The sequence below is a fragment of the Pongo pygmaeus genome, chromosome 9 (genome assembly GCF_028885625.2).
Source record: "Pongo pygmaeus isolate AG05252 chromosome 9, NHGRI_mPonPyg2-v2.0_pri, whole genome shotgun sequence".
In the NCBI taxonomy this organism is placed as follows: domain Eukaryota; kingdom Metazoa; phylum Chordata; class Mammalia; order Primates; family Hominidae; genus Pongo; species Pongo pygmaeus.
The window spans coordinates 118,548,679-118,567,167 of NC_072382.2; the positions used below are offsets into that span (position 1 = coordinate 118,548,679).

General features: G+C 48.6%; 2 protein-coding genes across 3 annotated transcripts; both read right to left on the minus strand.

Moving 5' to 3' along the window:
* Positions 1-4,161: 4,161 nt before the first annotated feature.
* Positions 4,162-13,763, minus strand: ZPR1 (ZPR1 zinc finger). The gene is made up of 14 exons (XM_054438554.2): positions 13,393-13,763; positions 13,056-13,217; positions 12,559-12,649; positions 12,102-12,172; positions 11,396-11,482; positions 11,114-11,236; positions 10,707-10,754; positions 10,464-10,530; positions 9,987-10,057; positions 9,152-9,241; positions 8,541-8,651; positions 7,780-7,866; positions 5,369-5,434; positions 4,162-4,659 (listed from the first exon to the last, which is right to left on the minus strand). The coding sequence occupies exons 1-14, from the start codon at positions 13,561-13,563 to the stop codon at positions 4,525-4,527; spliced, it is 1,380 nt and encodes a 459-aa protein (XP_054294529.2). The 5' UTR covers positions 13,564-13,763; the 3' UTR covers positions 4,162-4,524.
* A 1,184-nt stretch (positions 13,764-14,947) lies between these two features.
* Positions 14,948-18,021, minus strand: APOA5 (apolipoprotein A5). 2 transcript variants are annotated; one of them, XM_054439365.2, is made up of 4 exons: positions 17,990-18,021; positions 17,422-17,478; positions 17,196-17,307; positions 14,948-16,651 (listed from the first exon to the last, which is right to left on the minus strand). In XM_054439365.2, the coding sequence occupies exons 2-4, from the start codon at positions 17,468-17,470 to the stop codon at positions 15,712-15,714; spliced, it is 1,101 nt and encodes a 366-aa protein (XP_054295340.1). In that variant the 5' UTR covers positions 17,471-17,478; positions 17,990-18,021; the 3' UTR covers positions 14,948-15,711. The 2 variants fall into 2 exon arrangements, with proteins under 2 accessions (XP_054295340.1, XP_054295339.1); XM_054439364.2 differs by lacking the exon at positions 17,990-18,021 and adding an exon at positions 17,811-17,865.
* Between the last annotated feature and the right edge of the window lie 468 nt (positions 18,022-18,489).

Consider the following 18,489-nt stretch of genomic DNA (forward strand, 5'->3'; position numbering starts at 1 on the left):
CTTCTGACAGAATTTGCAGGATGCTATACACAACTACACAAAAGTGCAGACAATAGTTTCTGGGACCAGGAGTCAAAAAGATCACTGTTTTAATGTATTAGTCAAGCAGACAGGGCTATACTTTATAAATATACATTATCTGGGGATAAGTGTTTAAAAAATTCTTTACTCATATAATGCAAAACAGGCTTGGGGATCACAGTCTTGAAGCATGAATTTTTACCCAGTGGGCCATGTTGAAGGGGTTGCAGCACAGGCCCAGAAAGGAAAGCAGGCTGGAGCTCTGAGGGCTTGTGAGACGAGGACACTGGGCTAAGAAGATAGGGCTTCACTAGGCGGAGGGCCCCAGGGGTACCCCATACACAACCCTGCCTTGGCTTCTAGTCCAATTTGGTGCATCTCACACTACACAGCCCTGCCCCACCCTCGTGTCAGCAGGCATTCAGAAAGCCTCACACTTCTGCTCCAGTGAACACTGCCAGGATAGCCCTCTCAACTTCCACCCACCCATCTTCTGCCCATTTGTTTTCCTCAATTTGTCTTCAATTCCATTGCTACCCATCCTACCCCAGTCCCTTAGCCTGACAAGACCCAAGTGTCTCCACCCTACACTGCAGGGCAGGTAAGCAGGATCAGATGCCGTGCCAATGGCCTGCTCTGAGCTTTGGCCTCTCTCTGCAGTTGTATCTAATAGAACAAATACAGTAATTGTGGAGTTGAGCTTAAAATATTCAGACCTCAGGTTTCAGAGTCTGACTGGCCTGGGTTTGACACCTGCCTCTTAGAAACTCTACTTCTGGCCAGGCACGGTGGCTCACGCCTGTAATCCCTGCACTTTGGGAGGCCGAGGCGGGTGGATCACGAGGTCAGGGGTTTGAGACCAGCCTGACCAACATGGTGAAACCCCATCTCTACTAAAAATACAAAAAGTAGCTGGGTGCAGTGGTGGGCATCTGTAATCCCAGCTACTCAGGAGGCTGAGGCAGGAGAATTGCTTGAACCCAGGAGGCGGAGGCTGCAGTGAGCCACTGCGCTCCATCCCGGGTGACAGAGCAAGACTGTCTCCAAAAAAAAAAAAAAAAAAAAAAAAAATTGGCCAGGCATGGTGGCATGCACCTGTAGTCCTAGCTACTCAGAAGGCTGAGGCAGGAGAATCGCTTGAACCTGGGAGGCAGAGGTTGTGGTGAGCCAAGATCACACCACTGCACTCCAGTCTGGGCAACAGAGTGAGACTCCGTCTCAAAAAAAAAAAAAAAAAGCTCTGCTTCCTTCTGGAAGTAACCTCTCTGAGGCTGTTTTGTCACCTGTAAAATGGGGATAATTTTGTTTATCCTAATTATCCCCATTTTACAGACTAGGAAAACAAGCATTGGAAGTGCCAATACTAAACTGAGGCAAACACACAAAATAAGCAGCTTTTTCTCTTCACAGTTGGAAACACTGCCATTTGCCTTAAAAAGAAGTGTGTAAAAAACATTTTTTTAATAGGAATAAAGCCAAGCAGTCTTAACCACCACTGCCCTAAATGTAAGCAGAGGCACCATTTTCTGCAGTGTGCATCAGGCACATACCACAGGTGTACAAAGAAGGAAATATACTGATGTTAGAATGAAAGTGTTGCCATCATTAAAGCTTTCAGTTGGCCAAGTCAACTGCCCTTCATACTTGCTCCCAACACTCACCTCCGAGCCTCCTCCACTCACTCATCACGACACAGATGTACATTCAGTACCTACCTGTATGTTCGTCCACAGGTCTAATGACTGAACATGGCTGCATTTCACATACTTGACCCATGAAAGCAGGAGGCGTGCCCTCATGCACGAACCACTTTCCTTTTTTAACACAATCACAAACCTTTTCCACTTAAATGTTACTCATGGCTGTGAAACTGAATCCACATGTTCCTGGCACTTTGACTCACCTACCCTGGCCTTAAAGCAAGACCCTTTCGCTATCTTTTTACCTATAGACGTTATCCCTAGTGTCCTAATAGGGTTTAATCTAGGATGGAGGATTTTAGCAGATTTTATTAACCATGTGTCATATGCTAGGGGCTGTGGAGCAAGACTCAGTTAACTATATGTAAGCTCCCATCCTGACACACTTTATGAAATGAGAAAGGAGCTGAGAGATACTTCAAGAGAAGGGTATGAAACTGAAGAATGCCTTGTCATCAAAGGGCAGGAAGTACCTTAGCTGGGTTATCCCAGTCTGGCACCTGGTCCTCAGTCTTTGCAAGTTCAGAAACTCAGGTCATCATTTCCTAGGAACTGGGTGGATTCTGGGAGATTGCTTCACACCAACCAAACTCCCGAGAGATTCAGTAATAAGCCAGAGTGACATTTTTTTTCCTTCACAATGGAAAATGAACCTGATACTGCAGTTTATGTTAACAGAGCACACCTACACTATGGGGAAGTCTACTTAAGAGACCAAATGATAGATCGGAGGGTTGTCTGGTAAACTTAGATTCCCAAGTCAGCTGGAAACATATCTAGAAATAACCTCTTAGGGTAGAATAGTTGCCTGTGAGAAGTTTGCTGAAAGTACTGAAGCTTTATAGTTTGAATGAGTCATTTGCTAACCTGAGTCTCCAAACACCTTACTCTCACCCTCACTTACAGAAATTAAGATACAGGTACGGAAGTTAGTCCCACATGATAGTAAGATGCCAAAGAATCTGATATGGAGAGATGTCTGAAAGCAAAACTCTCAGAAACAAATTTAATAAGGAGGGAGGAGGCAAAGTGTCCAAATAAGAAAGATTCAAAGTGAAGGGAAAACCAAGGGCACAGTATCTCGAGAGCCAAAAGAAGGGTTAAGAAGAGATGATCCACTATCAAATGTGACAGAAATAGATAATATTTTCCAAGTGGAAAATCACTAGTGACCTTTGAGAGTAGTTTAACAGAGCAATGAGAGTAGATGTCTGATTGCTAAGTCATCTCTAACTCATTCTTCAGAGTTAAGTTTGCAACACAGGCCAGGCACTGTAGCTCACGCCTGTAATCCTAGCACTTTGGGAGGCCAAGGTGGGCGGATTGCCTGAGCTCAGGAGTTTGAGACCAGCCTGGGCAACACAGTGAAACCCCATCTCTACTAAATACAAAAGAAATTAGCCAGACGTGGCGGTGTGCGCCTGTAGTCCCTGCTACTCGGGACGCTGAGGCAGAATTGCTTAAACCCAGGAGACAGAGGTTGCAGTGAGCCAAGATCACACCACTGCACTCCAGCCTGGGCAACAGAGCAAGACTCTATCTCTACAAAAAAAAAAAAAAAAGTTTGCAACACAAAGCAATAAGGTTTGTGATAACATCTTAATCAATGAACTGGTCTTTATTGAACAAATACCCTGCAGTCTGCACCGCAGGAGTCACCTTTTGTTTATGAGAGGCAGGAGACTACAGTGCAAAGAGCACTGGCTGGGAAGTCCAGGGCCCAAGCAACAGAGTGTTCACTGGTCCTTAACTTTTGGAACAACTGCAGATAGCCTCCTGTCTCTCTGGATGAATGTGTTTCAACATTTCTAACTGAGAGTAGGGCTAACTGATCAGATACCCCCACTGGCTCTAACCTCACAGCTCTAGCATTTGCAGTTCCCTCTGCCAGAAAATCTCTTCCCCCAGCTACCCACACAGCTCACTCCCTGACCTCCTCCTCAGCTTTGCCCAAATGTCAAATTGTCACCTTCTTTTTCAGAAGATCTTCCCTACTCCCCCTTTCCTTGTACAACCCAGCCCCCTTCCCTGCTTTACATTCCTCCATGACACTAATCACCATCTGATGTACTGTTTTCCTCATGTGTTTATTGTCATTTTTCCCCACTAGACTTTAAGTTCCATGAAACAGATTTATTTTGTCCTCTGTTCTGTGGTGTGCTTGGCATAAAGTAGATAAGCGAACATCTGTTGAAGGAATGAATTAAATGCCAGCTGCAATCCCCAAATTACAGTGGATACACGGGAAAATTTTCTTTAGGAGGCTGAATTCTAAGAGCATGATATCAAAAAAGGATAGGGTCAATACAGAGGCCAGTGCTGTTTGAAAGTCATCATTTCAATGGTAACTCCTTCACTTGTGCTGGACTCGGTCTCCCGTCAGGAGACTCCTTTCCTGTTCAAAGTCAGTATTTTATATATTCAAAATCAACAACCAAACTCCAGGTGTAACTTTATTCCACTGTCTCCAACTTAAGGTTCTCCAACCTTAGAGGACAGAGCATTATGTGGAAGGAGGGTAAGGACTTGATATGAAAAAAGTGATAATGACATACCCCTGGTTCATTTCTGGGTTTCCTCATAGGCCGATTCAAAACTTCCAAAATAAGGTCAAGTAACACAATAGGCTCACACTTGCATCACAAGCTGTTTAGAAAGTGTACATAGATCTCTGACTCAGACCAGATGTCCTCCCCACCATGGGCAAGGGCTGGTGGGAAAGACACTCCCAGCCTTCTTCCAATGCTAATAAATAACCTACAGAAAGAGCAGCGCTGGAGGCTGGCCCTTGAGCCACCCACTGCTACCGTTGTGGAGCCAGGCCTGCCTCATAGCCCTCTGTCTTCATGTCATTGAGCCCTAGCTCCTCATTTTGGTCAAAGGTGCGCTTGTAACGCTCCACCTTCATCTCAGGATCATCTTCAGGTGCATACACATTCTGCAAGGTCAAGGAGAGATAATCAGTGCCGCCGTGCCACTCCCCCTCTCTGCAGGCAGCTTCTAATTCCCACTTTCCCAAGAACAGAATGAGTTTTGGGTTTTTTTCTTTTTATTGGCCTCCAATTTCCCATGGCTAGACTGAACTAGTGGATAGCAACAGAGCCCACATGGGCCAGGGGTGGAAGACCCCAGCCCCAGAATCAGGGAACAATCCACCTGTTTTGTTATATCTGCACCTTCTTATGAAAAGTATGACAAATGGTCTTAATCTTGGAAAGAACTTAGAAGAGTTTTGCCTGACCCACGATAAGTATCCAATAAATGGTAAAGGTACATCAATCACCAGACTGTCTCCTCAGTCAACTTAAAGCCCATCAGTTTCCTATCCTGGCCTCCGGACAAGGTACCATTTCTCCTCAACCCATAATCAGATTTGCAAAATGAAAACTACAGAACTGGGACAAGAGCTTGACTACAGAAAAAAAAGGAGCCTCAGAGTATCCTTTTTTTTCCTTCTTTACATACACTTAAAAAAAAATCCTCTCCCACACCCCCCTCTTTTCTCCCTTATGTATCTTCTAACTTCTGCCTCCTTGGTAAAAAGCAATCCATTTAGAATCAAGTCTTTCAGTTTCTAGGGAAATGATACATATTCAAGGAAGATCAGAAAATGTATCCTATGAAACATCAGGGAAGGTCTACCATACCTGCAAGTAACTGTTTCCTGCTGGATCATCCATAATAAAGTGGGCCTTCATGTTACCTTCGATGATCTAAAGGAGAGAGAGAACACAGCAAGTAAATTTTACATAACCCCTGGTAAAAAGAGGCTATGTCGGGGGAGGGGGGAGGGACAGCATTAGGAGATATACCTAATGTAAATGACTAGTTAATGGGTGCAGCACACCAACATGGCACATGTATACGTATGTAACAAACCTGCACGTTGTGCACATGTACCCTAGAACTTAAAGTATAATAAAAATATATATATAAATAAAAAAAGAAATGAAATAAATGAAAGTAAAGAAAAATTAAAAAAAAAAAAAGAGGCTATGCCTGCCAGACAAGAACCAACCCAATTTATATTACAGAATCCCCAAAAGTTTTAAGAATTGGTGAAATTAGGTAGTTCTGAAAGTAGAGGGGAAAGGTTCTAAAATAAGGACTGTTAGAAAAGCCAACATCAGCAAGCTGTGGACTAGGGGGTGCTGGCCCAGTTGAAGGTAGAGGGAAAGGACTCAAGAACAAGGAAGTTAAATGAAGGTAAGCTTATGGGAAACAGAATACATACACACCCCAGCCCCCCTCCCACATCTGTCAGAACACTGCCAGCCAAGCCTTTACCCTCAGGCTAGGAAATGGAACAGCCACAGTCATTTAACCTCCTTGTTCTTCAGTCCTTTCCCTCTACCTTCAACTGGGCCAGCACCCCCTGGTCCACAGCTTGCTGATGTTGGCTTTTCTAACAGTCCTTATTTTAGATCCTTTCCCCTCTACTTTCAGAGCTACCTAATTTCACCAATTCTTAAAACTTTTGGAGATTCTGTAATATAAATTGGGTTGGTTCTTGTCTGGCAGGCATAGCCTCTTTGTCTGACTAGCCCAAGAGGAAACACCTAACAATTCTGGCATTGGAGGCCACCTCAACAAAACAGCTAAGCTAAATTCCCCTGTAATAAGCCCCATGTCAACAAGGCTCACCCCCTACTCAGGTCTTTAGTCCGCTACTTGTAAGAAGACAATCAATGATTACCAGACATCTGAGCAAAGCCCTTAACATTGAAAGATGGGAAATCAAATAGGAAAAAAAAAGACGCAAGGAGAATAAAATGTCAAAAAAGATCCAACATCAGTATCAATAAGTGCTATATAAACTGCATGCTGAAAAAAATTTAAAAATAATAATCTTCAAGAAGAAAAAATACTACATCCTCAAGACAGGATGCTATTTTTTAAAAAGCTCCTTGGAAAATAAAAGTTTTAGTGGAAACGAAAACCCCAATTAAAGGGTTGGAAAATAAAGTTGAGGGAATCTCCCAAAAAAGAACAAAAAAACCAAGAAACCAAAAATAGGACAAAAAAAAAAAAAGTAAATTATAGAAGACCAGACAAGTAAGTCTAATATCTAAAACCCAGGAGTTTTCAGAAAGAACAGAAAAAAAAAATCAGAAAAAAAGATAATCTTCAATAGAATAATTCATGAAAGCTTCCTAGAACTGAACCACATGAGTTTTCCAGACTGAAAAGATCCATGCATCCACCAAGTGCTTAACCCAGTGGGTGAAAATTGACCCACACCAAGGCACATCCTGAAATTTCACATCAAAGGAAACAGAGATCACAAGACTAGGTCACATATAAAAGACGAGGAATCAAATGGCTTCAGAATTCTCAATAGCCAAACTGGAAGATTGTAGTGCAATGTCTTTGCCAAATTGGAAGACCATAGTGCAGTGTCTTCGAAATTCTGATAAAAAATTATTTCTATCCTAGAATCGTATTCCCAGCCAATAATCACTCTAGTGTGATAACAGAATAAAGACATGTTCAGATGTGGAAGGTCCCAGAAATTTTATTTCCCACGCACTTTTTCCCAGGAAGCTACTGGAGAAGATGCTCTAACAAAATAAGGGAGAAAAACAAGAAAGAAGACATGGAATATAGAAAACCAGAAGAGGGCCAGGCGCGGTGGCTCACGCCTATAATCCCAGCACTTTGGGAGGCCCAGGCAGGCAGATCACGAAGTCAGGAGTTCGAGACCAGTCTGGCCAACATAGTGAAACCCTGTCTCTAGTAAAAATACAAAAAATTAGCCAGGCGTGGTGGTGTGCGCCTGTAATCCCAGCTACTCGGGAGGCTGAGGCAGGAGAATCGCATGAATCCGGGAGGCGGAGGTTGCAGTGAGCCGAGATCACGCCACTGCACTCCAGCCTGAGCAACAGAACAAGACTCTGTCTCCAAAAAAAAAAAAAAGAAAAGAAAAGAAAACAAAAACCAGAAGAAGAATCCCCAACATGATGGTTAGATGTTCAAAAAGTGGCAAGACATGAGCATGCAGCCTCTTGTTCACTGGAGCCCCAGGATTCTAAGTACTGACTGACCAGTGACCTCTTACCTGGTCCATCTTCTGGCTAAACTCCTGTAGTCTCTCCGTCTGGCCAGGATTGGAACTGTCGCCCAGTGTGAAAGGATTTTTGGTCACCTGCAATAAATGATAATCCAAATTGTGTGAATACTGGCTTTATATTTGTTAGGCCTGACCATAAACTAGGCAGGGGGTGACAGTGGGTGCCCTGTCAGGGAAACTTGGTTTCCATTTAGCCCACACCACCTTTCTGACCAAGGCAGTCACTCCTAGGAGTCTATGGGATAATGTGCCAAGATAACAAAACTGGCAATGTAAAACAAAATCAAAACATGTTCTTAGAATATGATCTCTGACACTAATTTGGAGAAGAAATGCAAAGAAAAAGTACGGTTTACAAATACAAAATGCCCAACAGAGAATCAAGTGAAATAATTCATCAAGAAGATAAATATTTGGGCTAAGTCAACCCATACATGTATGTTTTTTATGTTGGGAAGTTTTAGGTGCTAGAAGGACCCTCATCCCCTAACTTTACAGTAAAATAAATGACTTATCCAAGACCACAAAATAACTATAAAGTCCCAAAGTTAGGCCTGGAATTTCCATTCAACATTTCCCATAAACTTGTCTTCACAATCCAAAGTAATATTTAAGTCCCTTAAACCAGCTTTAAGGCAAAGAAACCCACAGTTACCAGCACCGAAAACTTGGATGTCTGAAGTCTTCCAATCCCTCTTTACACAGCCAAATGGCTCAAAGGTGGTTTACACACCACGCAGGTGACTCACCAGTTCCCGGATATCTTTCAGCAGCCCTTCCAGTGTGGTGAACTTGCCCCCGAGGACGGCCATTCCCAGTTCAAATTCTAGCTCTGGGATTTCCACACTGCAAGTCTCAGACTGTGAGATGAGAGGTCAGTTTAAGCTTTAAGTCAGAAGCAAAGAAAGCCAACCAGAGGCCTCCTGCCCAATTAATACCAGCAGTGATAGACTGGGGACAAGGGCAGCTGTCCCAGTTTTCTCTGACTCCCTTGTTAAAGCTTGAGACTCACTCCTGTCCATCTGAACCACGGGAATAGATCCAACTTAATAAAGGGAAACTCAGTCATAGCTTCGAGCTGTCAGGTATCCTGTCACTAAGGGACAGACAGAGAAGAGGACCCAGATAGACACTGGAGGCCAAAAAGCTACCAGGTCATCAGAAAGAGCTAACAGGGTTACCTTCTAAATCTGCAATTCCAACCTTGGATGAACTCCCTCTGCTCTGGGGTCCTCAAAGCCAGGGAAGCAGGAGATACCTCATGTCCCTGAACATCATTTCTAAAAGACAACTTCTCCTAGATAGAGACAGCTTATCTAACTTATGAGGACGACAGTGACTTTCCCAAGCAGACTGTTACCTTGAGGAGGTCTCTGGTCATATCTGAGGCATCTGTGATGTGGAGGGTGATCCTGGTGCCCAAGGGTTCTAATGCTCCTCCAGATTTCACCTGCATAGATAACAGTCAGGAGCAAAAGAGAGAAGACCTGAGCCTCACTTGGTACCCAGAAGACCTGGAGTGTAGGCTTGGACCTCCAATCAGTTAGGCCCACTAATAGCTACCAAAGAGCCTTCTGAACAGCAGTCGCCCAAACCAAAAACACCAAGAGCTGGCCAGGAACAGTGCCCAACCCTGGTAACATGCCAAATCTTATCCCAAATTGCCAATAAACTCTGAATTTACCTTAAAAAAAAAATGACTCTTGGGGTTGAAAGAGACTTTTAAGCATTTATTGCAGTCCTTTCATCCACTGCATCCAATGTGTGGGTCTCCTTTATAATATTCTGGTTAAAGAATTTAATTAGCTTATACTCAGATACACTCAGGGGAAGGGAATTTATAATTTTCCAAGGCAGTTCATTCTATTTTCAGACAGCTCTATTGAGTTCTTCATTGTGAAGTCAAAGTCTGCCTCCCTGAACTTCCACACCTCTAAGGAGTGGGTCAAAAGACTTCTCTCTTCCATATCATCAACGTTTAATATGTCTTAAACAAGTTATAGAATCTCTAACTTTTCTTCTCTAGGCTAATTCCCGTTCCTTCAAGGGCTCCTCACCCTACACTAGACCTAAGAAAAAGACCCAAGCTACTCTACACACCCTGTCCCCAAGTCCTGAAGTACTTAGGAAGAATGATAGTTAAAAGGGGGTTACCCTTAAGCTAGTCTTCTTCCCAAATAATGGTGCCCACCCACCTCATTGGTCCGATGCCCACAGTTCTCGCAGTTGGTAGCCATGATGATAACCTCCTTAAAGTGAGGGATTTCTGGAAAACGGAGTTAAGGAAATCTACTTCCAGGCGAACAAGACCACCATCTGGGGAAAAACAAAGCCAAACCCCACACAAACATATGCTGGTCCCAGAACTGCAGGAAATATTCACAAGAGGCAGCCCACAGAGTCCTCCAGAAGAGGGCAAGTTCCCAACCCATGGTGATCCCTGTTCACACATTCGAAGGCATGGCTCAGACCACATACACACAGTCTAGTGACCATGGCCTAATTTTCTCTTTGAACACAAAACCCAAGGTACACAGTCTAATCAAAGATAATATCTTCCTTATCACTGGGTATAAAGCACGTGCTTTCCTTGAAAGGGATGCTCCCAGCCTGATTATAATCTTCATGCCTGAGTCAGATGAAGAGCAACCCAACTGCTTGGCAAAAGATACGTACTAGCTTCATGTTGGTCTGAGCGGGGGCATTGCATTCTGGGCAGTTTGTGTTGAACTGGAGCACCTGGAACACAACATGGGGACAAAGGGTGAGCCCTCCCAGATGGGATGTTCAGGCTAAAGACACTCAGTTGGTACGATGGTGGTCATCATGTTGGTGACAAGGAAGACAGATGCTGAACAGCATCAGTCTCAGCCCACAACTCTGCTCCTTCCTCACCAGTAGCCAATGTGACTCACTTCATTTCTGAGATCTTCCTCTTCTGGCTTCTCTGCTGGTGCTTCTTCCTAAAATAGCAAAGATGCACATCGCAAGTTGGCAGGTATACCTCAGTGTCCCCAACACCCTGCCCTGGAGTGGGAGAAAATGCCCTGGCTCACTTATGTCAGGTGCCACCTCATCAGTTAGAGAAACCACAAAGTAAAGCCCCAACCAAAGGAAGAACAGGACTTAAGATAGGATCACAGCCACTGCCATCCTTTCTGTGAAGTTTACCCAAGTCCTGGACATAAGCAAGATGAGAAGCGCAAACAAGCTGAGATAGGGCACACAGAGCAGCAGCAGCAAAGTAAGTTCCACTGACTCCAAGCAATCCAGAGTGCGTGATAATTCCAGAACATTCTTCTGGATCCTTCAGTCCACTTACTTGGAGCCCCAGCATCTCTTCCTGCTGTCGGGTCCGGTTGTAGTGTGTGATCACCAGGGCATCATCTTTCTGAGGAGCATGTGGGTTTTCCACAAAGCTGTTCCCTGAGGGATCATCAATGATCTAACAAATGGGAGAAGAGAGAGTCATTGCAAAAGGAAATCATAAACAATCCTACATCACCTACTATCAGACCACTCAGGCACCACAGTGGAAAATCCCAGCAGTCTTAATGGTCCCTCCTCCCCTAATCAAGGGCAACTCCAGTCTCTCAATGCTCACCAGAGTGAAAGGGGAGGCTACTTGCTTTAGCTCCTTCAGTTTGACAATGAACTCATCAATTCTTTCAGCTGTAGCATCTTTGTTTGCCTGTCATGAACAGAGAGTAAAGCATCAGCCCTGGTGGTGTACCTTATGCCCTGCCCCTTGTCATGCCCATGTTACTTCCATTAGGAAGTCACCACCTATCTCAGTGTGAGTGGAAACAGAGTGACTCAGGCTTCACAATGAGATGTAGCAAACAAGCCTGAAGTTGACGGGTGGTGACAGGTGAGCCTCATTTTTCTCACTCATTCAACCATTTGGCCCAGGCACTAATGCCACGTTAGAGATATAATAGTAAATATATCAGTCCTCTCATGGGACTCCCCAGCCAATTAAGGAGACAAATAACTAAAGATGCAGTTATATTACTTCTGTCATAATAAATATAAGATGGAGTGGAATACTCAGGAAACACAGATAACCTAAGGGGATTAGGAAAGGCTCTTCAGAGGTAATGTTATATTGTCTGATGAGGCCTGAATATATACTGAGAGAGGGAAGTGGAAAAGACAATAATTATAACATATGCAACATCCTAGCAGCTCCAGCACCACCATATGCTTACCCAGAAAGTTTCCAACACTTAGAGACTATTCAGTCACATGGGACACTCTATACAAGCAATTATTCCTTAAGCTGCTACAATCAGAAAACCCCAGCTTACCCTTCGTGCAGGCTGGTCCTGCTCCAGGCCAGAGATAGCACGGGTGATCAATCCTTCAACAGTGGTCAGAGCTTGTGAACAAGAACAAAAGACAAGTGTGACTTAGCCTTAGCTCTGCTATCAAGTACCTGTATGACCCTGGGCAATTCACTTGAACTCTCTGGGTCTTAATTCCCTCATCCGTAAAATGAGAAGGCCAGGTGCAAGGTTCCATTCATGTCTGATAATAGTGATGCTAAAATTCTACAATAAACACACTATGGTATTACCATTACTTTCTACCATCTCGAGCTGTTTTACCTAAGCTTTCCACTCATGATAAACTAATGAAGATCACAATGATTACATGGTAGAACCCATACACAAACCATTAGACCTGGCACCAGGGGGTTTGCAAGAAAGAGGGTAAGATTCTAACTACACGTGAACAGCCCAAATCCTCTGATCTTAAACTTACCTCCTTTCTGGCTAAAGGCAGGAATTTCAAAATCTAGCTCAGGAATCCTTGTGGCAGCAGAGTCAGTCTTCACCACTTCTCTGTTCATGTCCTGGGCAGAAAGGAATACGTTCAGTACAAAGAGACTGCAGAACAGCTTCTCCTCAAGTAATAACCAGACCGTCCCCTTCCATCAGACTCCAGCCCAGCTGTCTCTCCCTCTCGCCACTCCACAGGGTCCAGACTGCTCCTTTCGAATAGTACAGGTGGTGTGAGCCAGGCTGTCCAAATGGTGAGAATACTATTCATAACAACTACTGCTCATTTCATACCCTCAGATAACATTTACAAAGCATTTTCACAAATCTTATCTCACTTGAGCTGATAACAACACCAGTACCATTTTACAAAAGAAACTAAGGTTAGGAGACATAGGGGGATTTATTTAAGATCCGACCGCCTGGACCAGAGCTCTGACCCTCTAGAATACTGAGGTACCTGCTCTGAGGTCCTCTCACCTCCAGGGCCCTGACGGACAAAGTGTAGCGCACTCCCTGGTCCTGGATCCTGCCTGCCGACTGGATCTCCGTGTTGTTCCAGCCACAGTGCTCGCAGGAAAAGGAGCTCACTATTATTTCTCTGAAGAAGGGAATCTTGGTGAGCAGGAGGCGCGTCATGCCCTGGTGAAATACAAAGCAGCTAAGGAAAAAATCAATGAAACTCCCTTTCCCCGCCCTACTATCTCCGGGCGCACCTCGGGGTCCCCGGCAGGGCCCACCTGGCTGGGTGTGACCCCCGGCTCGTCCCGGCACAAGCCCTACCCTCCCGCCGCTCGCGGCCGCGCCCCCGCCTCACATTGCAGTAACAGTTCATGCATAGCGACTCGATCTCGGTGGGCTGCTGCTCCTCGTCCTCGGCGCTGATGGGCCGGAACAGGTGATCAGGGGCAGGCGGCGGGGTCGGGGCGGGCGAGGGGGCGACGGCAGCCCCCGGGGGCCCTGGTTCCACAGCCCCGCTGGCCGCCATGGCCACCACGCGCTATTCAGACCTCAGCTTCCTACTTCCGCCGCTCTCGCGGCCCCACCCCTCTCTCGTCACTTCCGCCAGCTGCCACCACCCCCGCCTCCCTTCTTAAAGAGGCCGCAGACTCCGGGCACTCGGGGAACAATGTCGTCAAGGGCTCCAGGTTCCCGGGTTTATATGGCTCGAACCTTCCATCGCCAGGCGGATCCGCCTCAACTCAGCCGTCACTACCCCCAAGACGTCCTCTTAGAACCAGGGCAGTTTTTTGCTCCTTCACAATAGCTCCACCGCACAGGGTTCTATTGGTCCCTACGTCGGTCTACAAGAGCCTTGACGACAAGGGGCTGGACTTGTCCCTGAGGAATCCCTCAGAAGGTGCGCCCGGAGCCGGGCTGCTTGGCTCCAGTGTTGGGCCACATGCTGCTTGCGTGCTAGGTCGCCCCTCCGGGTGGCTCAGCTTCTTCCCCTCTCTCAATCCCTGAATCCCTCTGTCCCTTTCTGTTCTTCCCACTCCCTATTCTGTCCTCACCACTACCTTCGCCAATCCCAGCCTCAAGTACACAGCCCTCATTTTCACTCCCACCTCCTCATCCCCATCATAGCCCTTGACCCGTGCTTTTCCAGTTTCCTAACAACAACAAAAACACCTTTTATTATTTCTACGTTTCTAGCACTTCCTCTCTCCAGGTGCTGGGTCCACAACCCAGTTCTATTGCTAACATTGTCAAAATCCACGGTGTCAGGGAAGACCAGCCTGCAGGCATGATGAGCCTACATATGTGTGGGGTCTGTGCTATGGGGTTGGGGAGCAGGCGGGTGCTGAGAACCCTGGGACAGTAGGCTGAGCTGGGAGGAAAGGGGGCCGGACAGGGCAGTCCAAAGACAAGGGGCTGTGTTTACCCTTTCCACGTCCTCCACCACACCCCAGTTTCAGTTCCCAGGGGATCTATAGGGATCATTGGTGCCCCTGAGTGAGGGGAGTCCCAAGAAGAGAGTCTGGCATAAAAAGAGGCCATTCAAACTCTAGAACAGCAGGAACAAAGGAGGCAGCCCACCTTAGGAATCTCAGGTCCACCAGGGCCACAGCTCTCCCAGACACAGCCTGCATTCCATGCACGGTGTCCTGTGGGGAGCAGGCTAGTGAACAGTGCAGGTGCAGAAGAAGGGCCCGTAACCCAGGCCCTCCGGCCAGGTGTGACAGACAGCCATTGTCTAGCCAGGATCCCTGAAGCAGAGCCCAGCCAGAGCCCCTTTGACAGACCTGGACTGGGAGGGGGTCGATGAGAAAGAGCAGCAAGGGAATGGAGTGGGTGATGGGTGTGCTTTGGGGATAGTGGTGAGGCCACTGCTTTCAGACATGGTCCAAATGAGAGTCACACCAGGCAAACTTCTATCATAAACATCTATTTCATTTGAGCCAGAAGTCTAGGCTTCAGCTTGGGAACCCAGAGGGAGGGGCTGGAGATGGGGAGAGCACATAATATGCTCCCCAGAGGGTTTAAGGATCTCCCACAGTTTGGAGGGTTCAGTCCCTTATTTAGGTGTAGAGCTATGTCAGGAAATATGGGCTCTGCCCTCTCCTATCACAGCCCACACCTTTCGTACCCACCAGCATCAGAGCCAGCAGGGATATTCACACACCATCACATGTTCTCCCCATGATATTCTCTTTCTCCCTTCTATTCCCCTGATAGCTGCCATGGCAGCCCTGGGGAGACAAGTGCTCCTCTCTGTGGACCAGCTGTAGCAGTGGCCACCAGGCAGCCAGAAGTGACCAGAGCCAAACTCCAGGATGTAGTGGCACAGGTTTCCAGCATCACAGCAAACAGGCTTGCAGATAATCACCCACATGTATGGTGCCTCTCTGCCTCCCTACTCCCTCACCCTTGAATGGAATAACTCATGAGCATTCCCAAATGAGCACTGGAAGGCTGGGTTTGCAAAGCCTGGTGAATGTAATGCATCCAGATGGGGGAGTCGCAGGAGGCTGGATATGCAGGAGACAGCAGCCCCTTTGGTGGCCTCCCTGTCCTGCACAGGACCTTCCACCCTCCACCCAACAGGCCACTTTGAAGGACTGAACCATGCTAGAGGCTCAGAGCCAGGGCTCCCCAGACAAGGAGCTGGGAATGGGCCTGGGCAGGTAGACCCTCAGGGCTCCCCCAGGTGGCTGTGGCCCTGGTCATGAAGGCTGTGAGTGATGTCTTCCCACAGGTCATCCAGACGGGCCTGCAGCTTGCTCAGAACCTTGCCACTGTCCGTTTGTTGAAACTCTGGGGCGAAGGCACTGTGGCCTGGTGGAGGAGGCGCCAGCTGCTGCTGGACCTCCTCAGTCTCCTGGTCGATGGCGCGAGTGAAGGCAGCTATCTGCAGGTAGGTGTCCTGGCGGAAAGCCTGAAGTCGCTGGCGCACCTCCTCGGAGAGCATCTGGGGGTCCGGGCCGGCCCCATCCTCAGTCCCAGTGCCTGCAAAGGCGCTGCTGAGCTCTTCGCGCAGCTGGTCCAGGTTCTGCTGGATGCGTGCGTGCAGGGCCTTGGCCTTGAGCGTGAGCTTCCGGGAAAGCACCTGCACGCAGCGACTGAGGCGCGCGGGGCTGGCGGGGGCGTGCGGAGCCACACTGCGGTGCAGCTCCTGCACGTGACGCCCGATGCCGCTCACCAGGCTCTCGGCGTAGGGGTGGAAGAGCTCTTTGAAGCGGCCGGTGTGGTGCACCACGCGGCTCTGCAGTCCGTGCAGCAAAGCCCGCGCCTCGTCCACGCCCCCCAGCAGCTGGGCCTTGGTGTCTTCTCCCACCACGCGCAACTGCTCCTGCAGCTCCTGCACGCGCAGGGCCACCTGCTCCATCAGATCCATCGTGTAGGGCTTCAGTTGCTGCCGCAAGCCCTCCAAATTCCAGCCCACCAGCTCGTGCGCCTCTGCCATGTAGGGCTGGAGGCGAGCCTTCACCTCCTCCAACTCCTCCTGCAGCTGCTGCCGCATGCCCACCGGGTCCTGTGGGAGCCGAGGAGCCTCGCTCCCACTCAGAGGCCTCAGCTTTTCCAGGAACTTGTTCATATTGTTGAGGTCTTGCTCAAGGCTGTCTTTCAGGGTCCTGGGGAAGGGGACAGATATCCAGGCCGTCAGACTGCTAGCCCCCATCATCTCCTTTGGCCCCAAGTCATCGCGCACTGATCCTCTGGGGGAACCAAAGACGCAGGGCGTTGGCCCCAGAGTCGAGGGCTCTTGTCCTAGCCCTGGCCAGTCACAACTCCTCACGCACGAAGCACAAACACATCGCTCATACAAATCCAGACCTACGACACTCTCCAAAGAAACATAGATGCGCCACATCATTCTTTGATTCTGAGGACTGCAGCGGGCGTCCTCCCGATTGATCCCAGGTCTCGCGCCTCAGTGAGCAAGGGGGCAACAGCTACAGAGTTGTCAAGGCGGGGGCTGCAGGCAGAGGGCGCTAAAGAGCCCAGGATGGCCGGGATCCGCAGGCAGAGCTAGCACCGCTCCTTTCCTCTGTCCCGGCAGCGGCCACAGAGGTTGAGGCAGCAGAGGCAGGGCATCATGGCATGGCCCAGCTGTCTCCTCCCTTCGCCTACACCCGTCTCCTCCCTTCGCCTACATCCCTTCCCCTGGGCACTCACGCGGGCTCGCGAGCCATCTTCTGCTGATGGATCTGCTCCACCCTGCCTTTGTCCCCGCTGGTCTGGCTGAAGTAGTCCCAGAAGCCTTTCCGTGCCTGGGTGGCCGAAAACGCTGCGGAGAGGGACTAGGTAATCAGGGCCTGGGCTCTCCTCCCCCACGGTGGACAGGGCCCTCAGGCCAGCCTCCACCCACACCCCCACATTGAAGTCAGGGTCGGAGACCCACCTGAAAGAAGAGCCAGAGCCCAGGTGAGCACGGCAGCCATGCGTGCCATTATCTGCTCTGAGAAGACAGGTGGAGGGAGGCCTGGTTAGGGTAAGAAGCAGATGAAGGGACACGGCGCGGGGGACTTGCCCAGGGGGCCTCTGCAGGGGCAACTGCCTGAAATCCTGTTACCCCTTCCTTGGGCTGGGGACCACAGAGCTGTTGGGGCTCAAGAGGACTGACCTAGGTGAGTCAAGGAGGCTAGGGTGTCTTCCTCAGACATGGGAAGAGGGCGTGCTCTTGCTACCTCAATCAGGTAGCAGGGAGCATGGTGCTCTAACCCCTTCGCAAAGGTCCCAGACCCCAGAAACAGTTCCCTAGGCCACTTCTACCACCTCTCCCCTGCTCACCTGTCTCCCTCCCTCCCGTTTCGTGGTGGAAAAACTGAGCCATAACGCGGGTGAAGACGCAACTCTGCCAAAGTGTTCCAAGAGGACGTCTTAGGGGCCACCCCAGGCTCTCCCCTGAGGCCACCTGCAATGCCCTCCCTTAGGACTGTGACCCCCATCCCTCTGCCCCAGCTGCTCACCTGCTCACGTCTGGGCACAGAGAGCAGACATTCTGCTTTATACTCCAGGGCCCTGAGCCTCTGGCACCAATTGCTCTGAGTAAATACCACGTGGAAGTTCAAAAGAAGTTGACCTCAGCTGCCTCCCAGCACTCACCTCCTGCCCTTTCCCTGGCACCCAGAGGGTTAATGAGTGCCCTGGTATCAGGGGCTGCCCCAGTAGAGAAGTGCTTCCCAGGAGCTTTACTAGGGATGGGTCTGAACTCTTCACCCAGTTTCTCCCAAACCCCGTGACCTTTAACCTTCCCACTGGCCTGCTGGCTGGCCCACCATCAGAGAAGAACCTGTTTGTCTGCCAAGGGCCCCTCTCTTACACAACTACCCAGAGTCACTGTGTCCCGGCCAGCAAGATGGACAGTGTCCAGCTGCCAGCCAGAACCTGAGCAGCCCCTGACAACTTCGCTACAGGCTCCTCAGGCATCCTGGGGAGAGCCAGCATTCATAGGGTTAAAGACCCAACC

Coding starts and splice junctions, on each gene's coding strand:
- ZPR1 (XM_054438554.2), bottom strand. CDS start 13,563: ATGGCGGCCAGCGGGGCTGTGGAACCAGGGCCCCCGGGGGCTGCCGTC. Junction 12,650..13,055: donor TGTCCGTCAGGGCCCTGGAG/GTGAGAGGACCT, acceptor CTTTCTGCCCAG/GACATGAACAGAGAAGTGGT. Junction 8,652..9,151: donor TGACCAGAGACCTCCTCAAG/GTAACAGTCTGC, acceptor CTCATCTCACAG/TCTGAGACTTGCAGTGTGGA.
- APOA5 (XM_054439364.2), bottom strand. CDS start 17,853: ATGGCTCAGTTTTTCCACCACGAAACGGGAGGGAGGGAGACAG. Junction 17,308..17,421: donor GGCTCTGGCTCTTCTTTCAG/GTGGGTCTCCGA, acceptor CCCTCTCCGCAG/CGTTTTCGGCCACCCAGGCA. Junction 16,652..17,195: donor AAGATGGCTCGCGAGCCCGC/GTGAGTGCCCAG, acceptor CCCCTTCCCCAG/GACCCTGAAAGACAGCCTTG.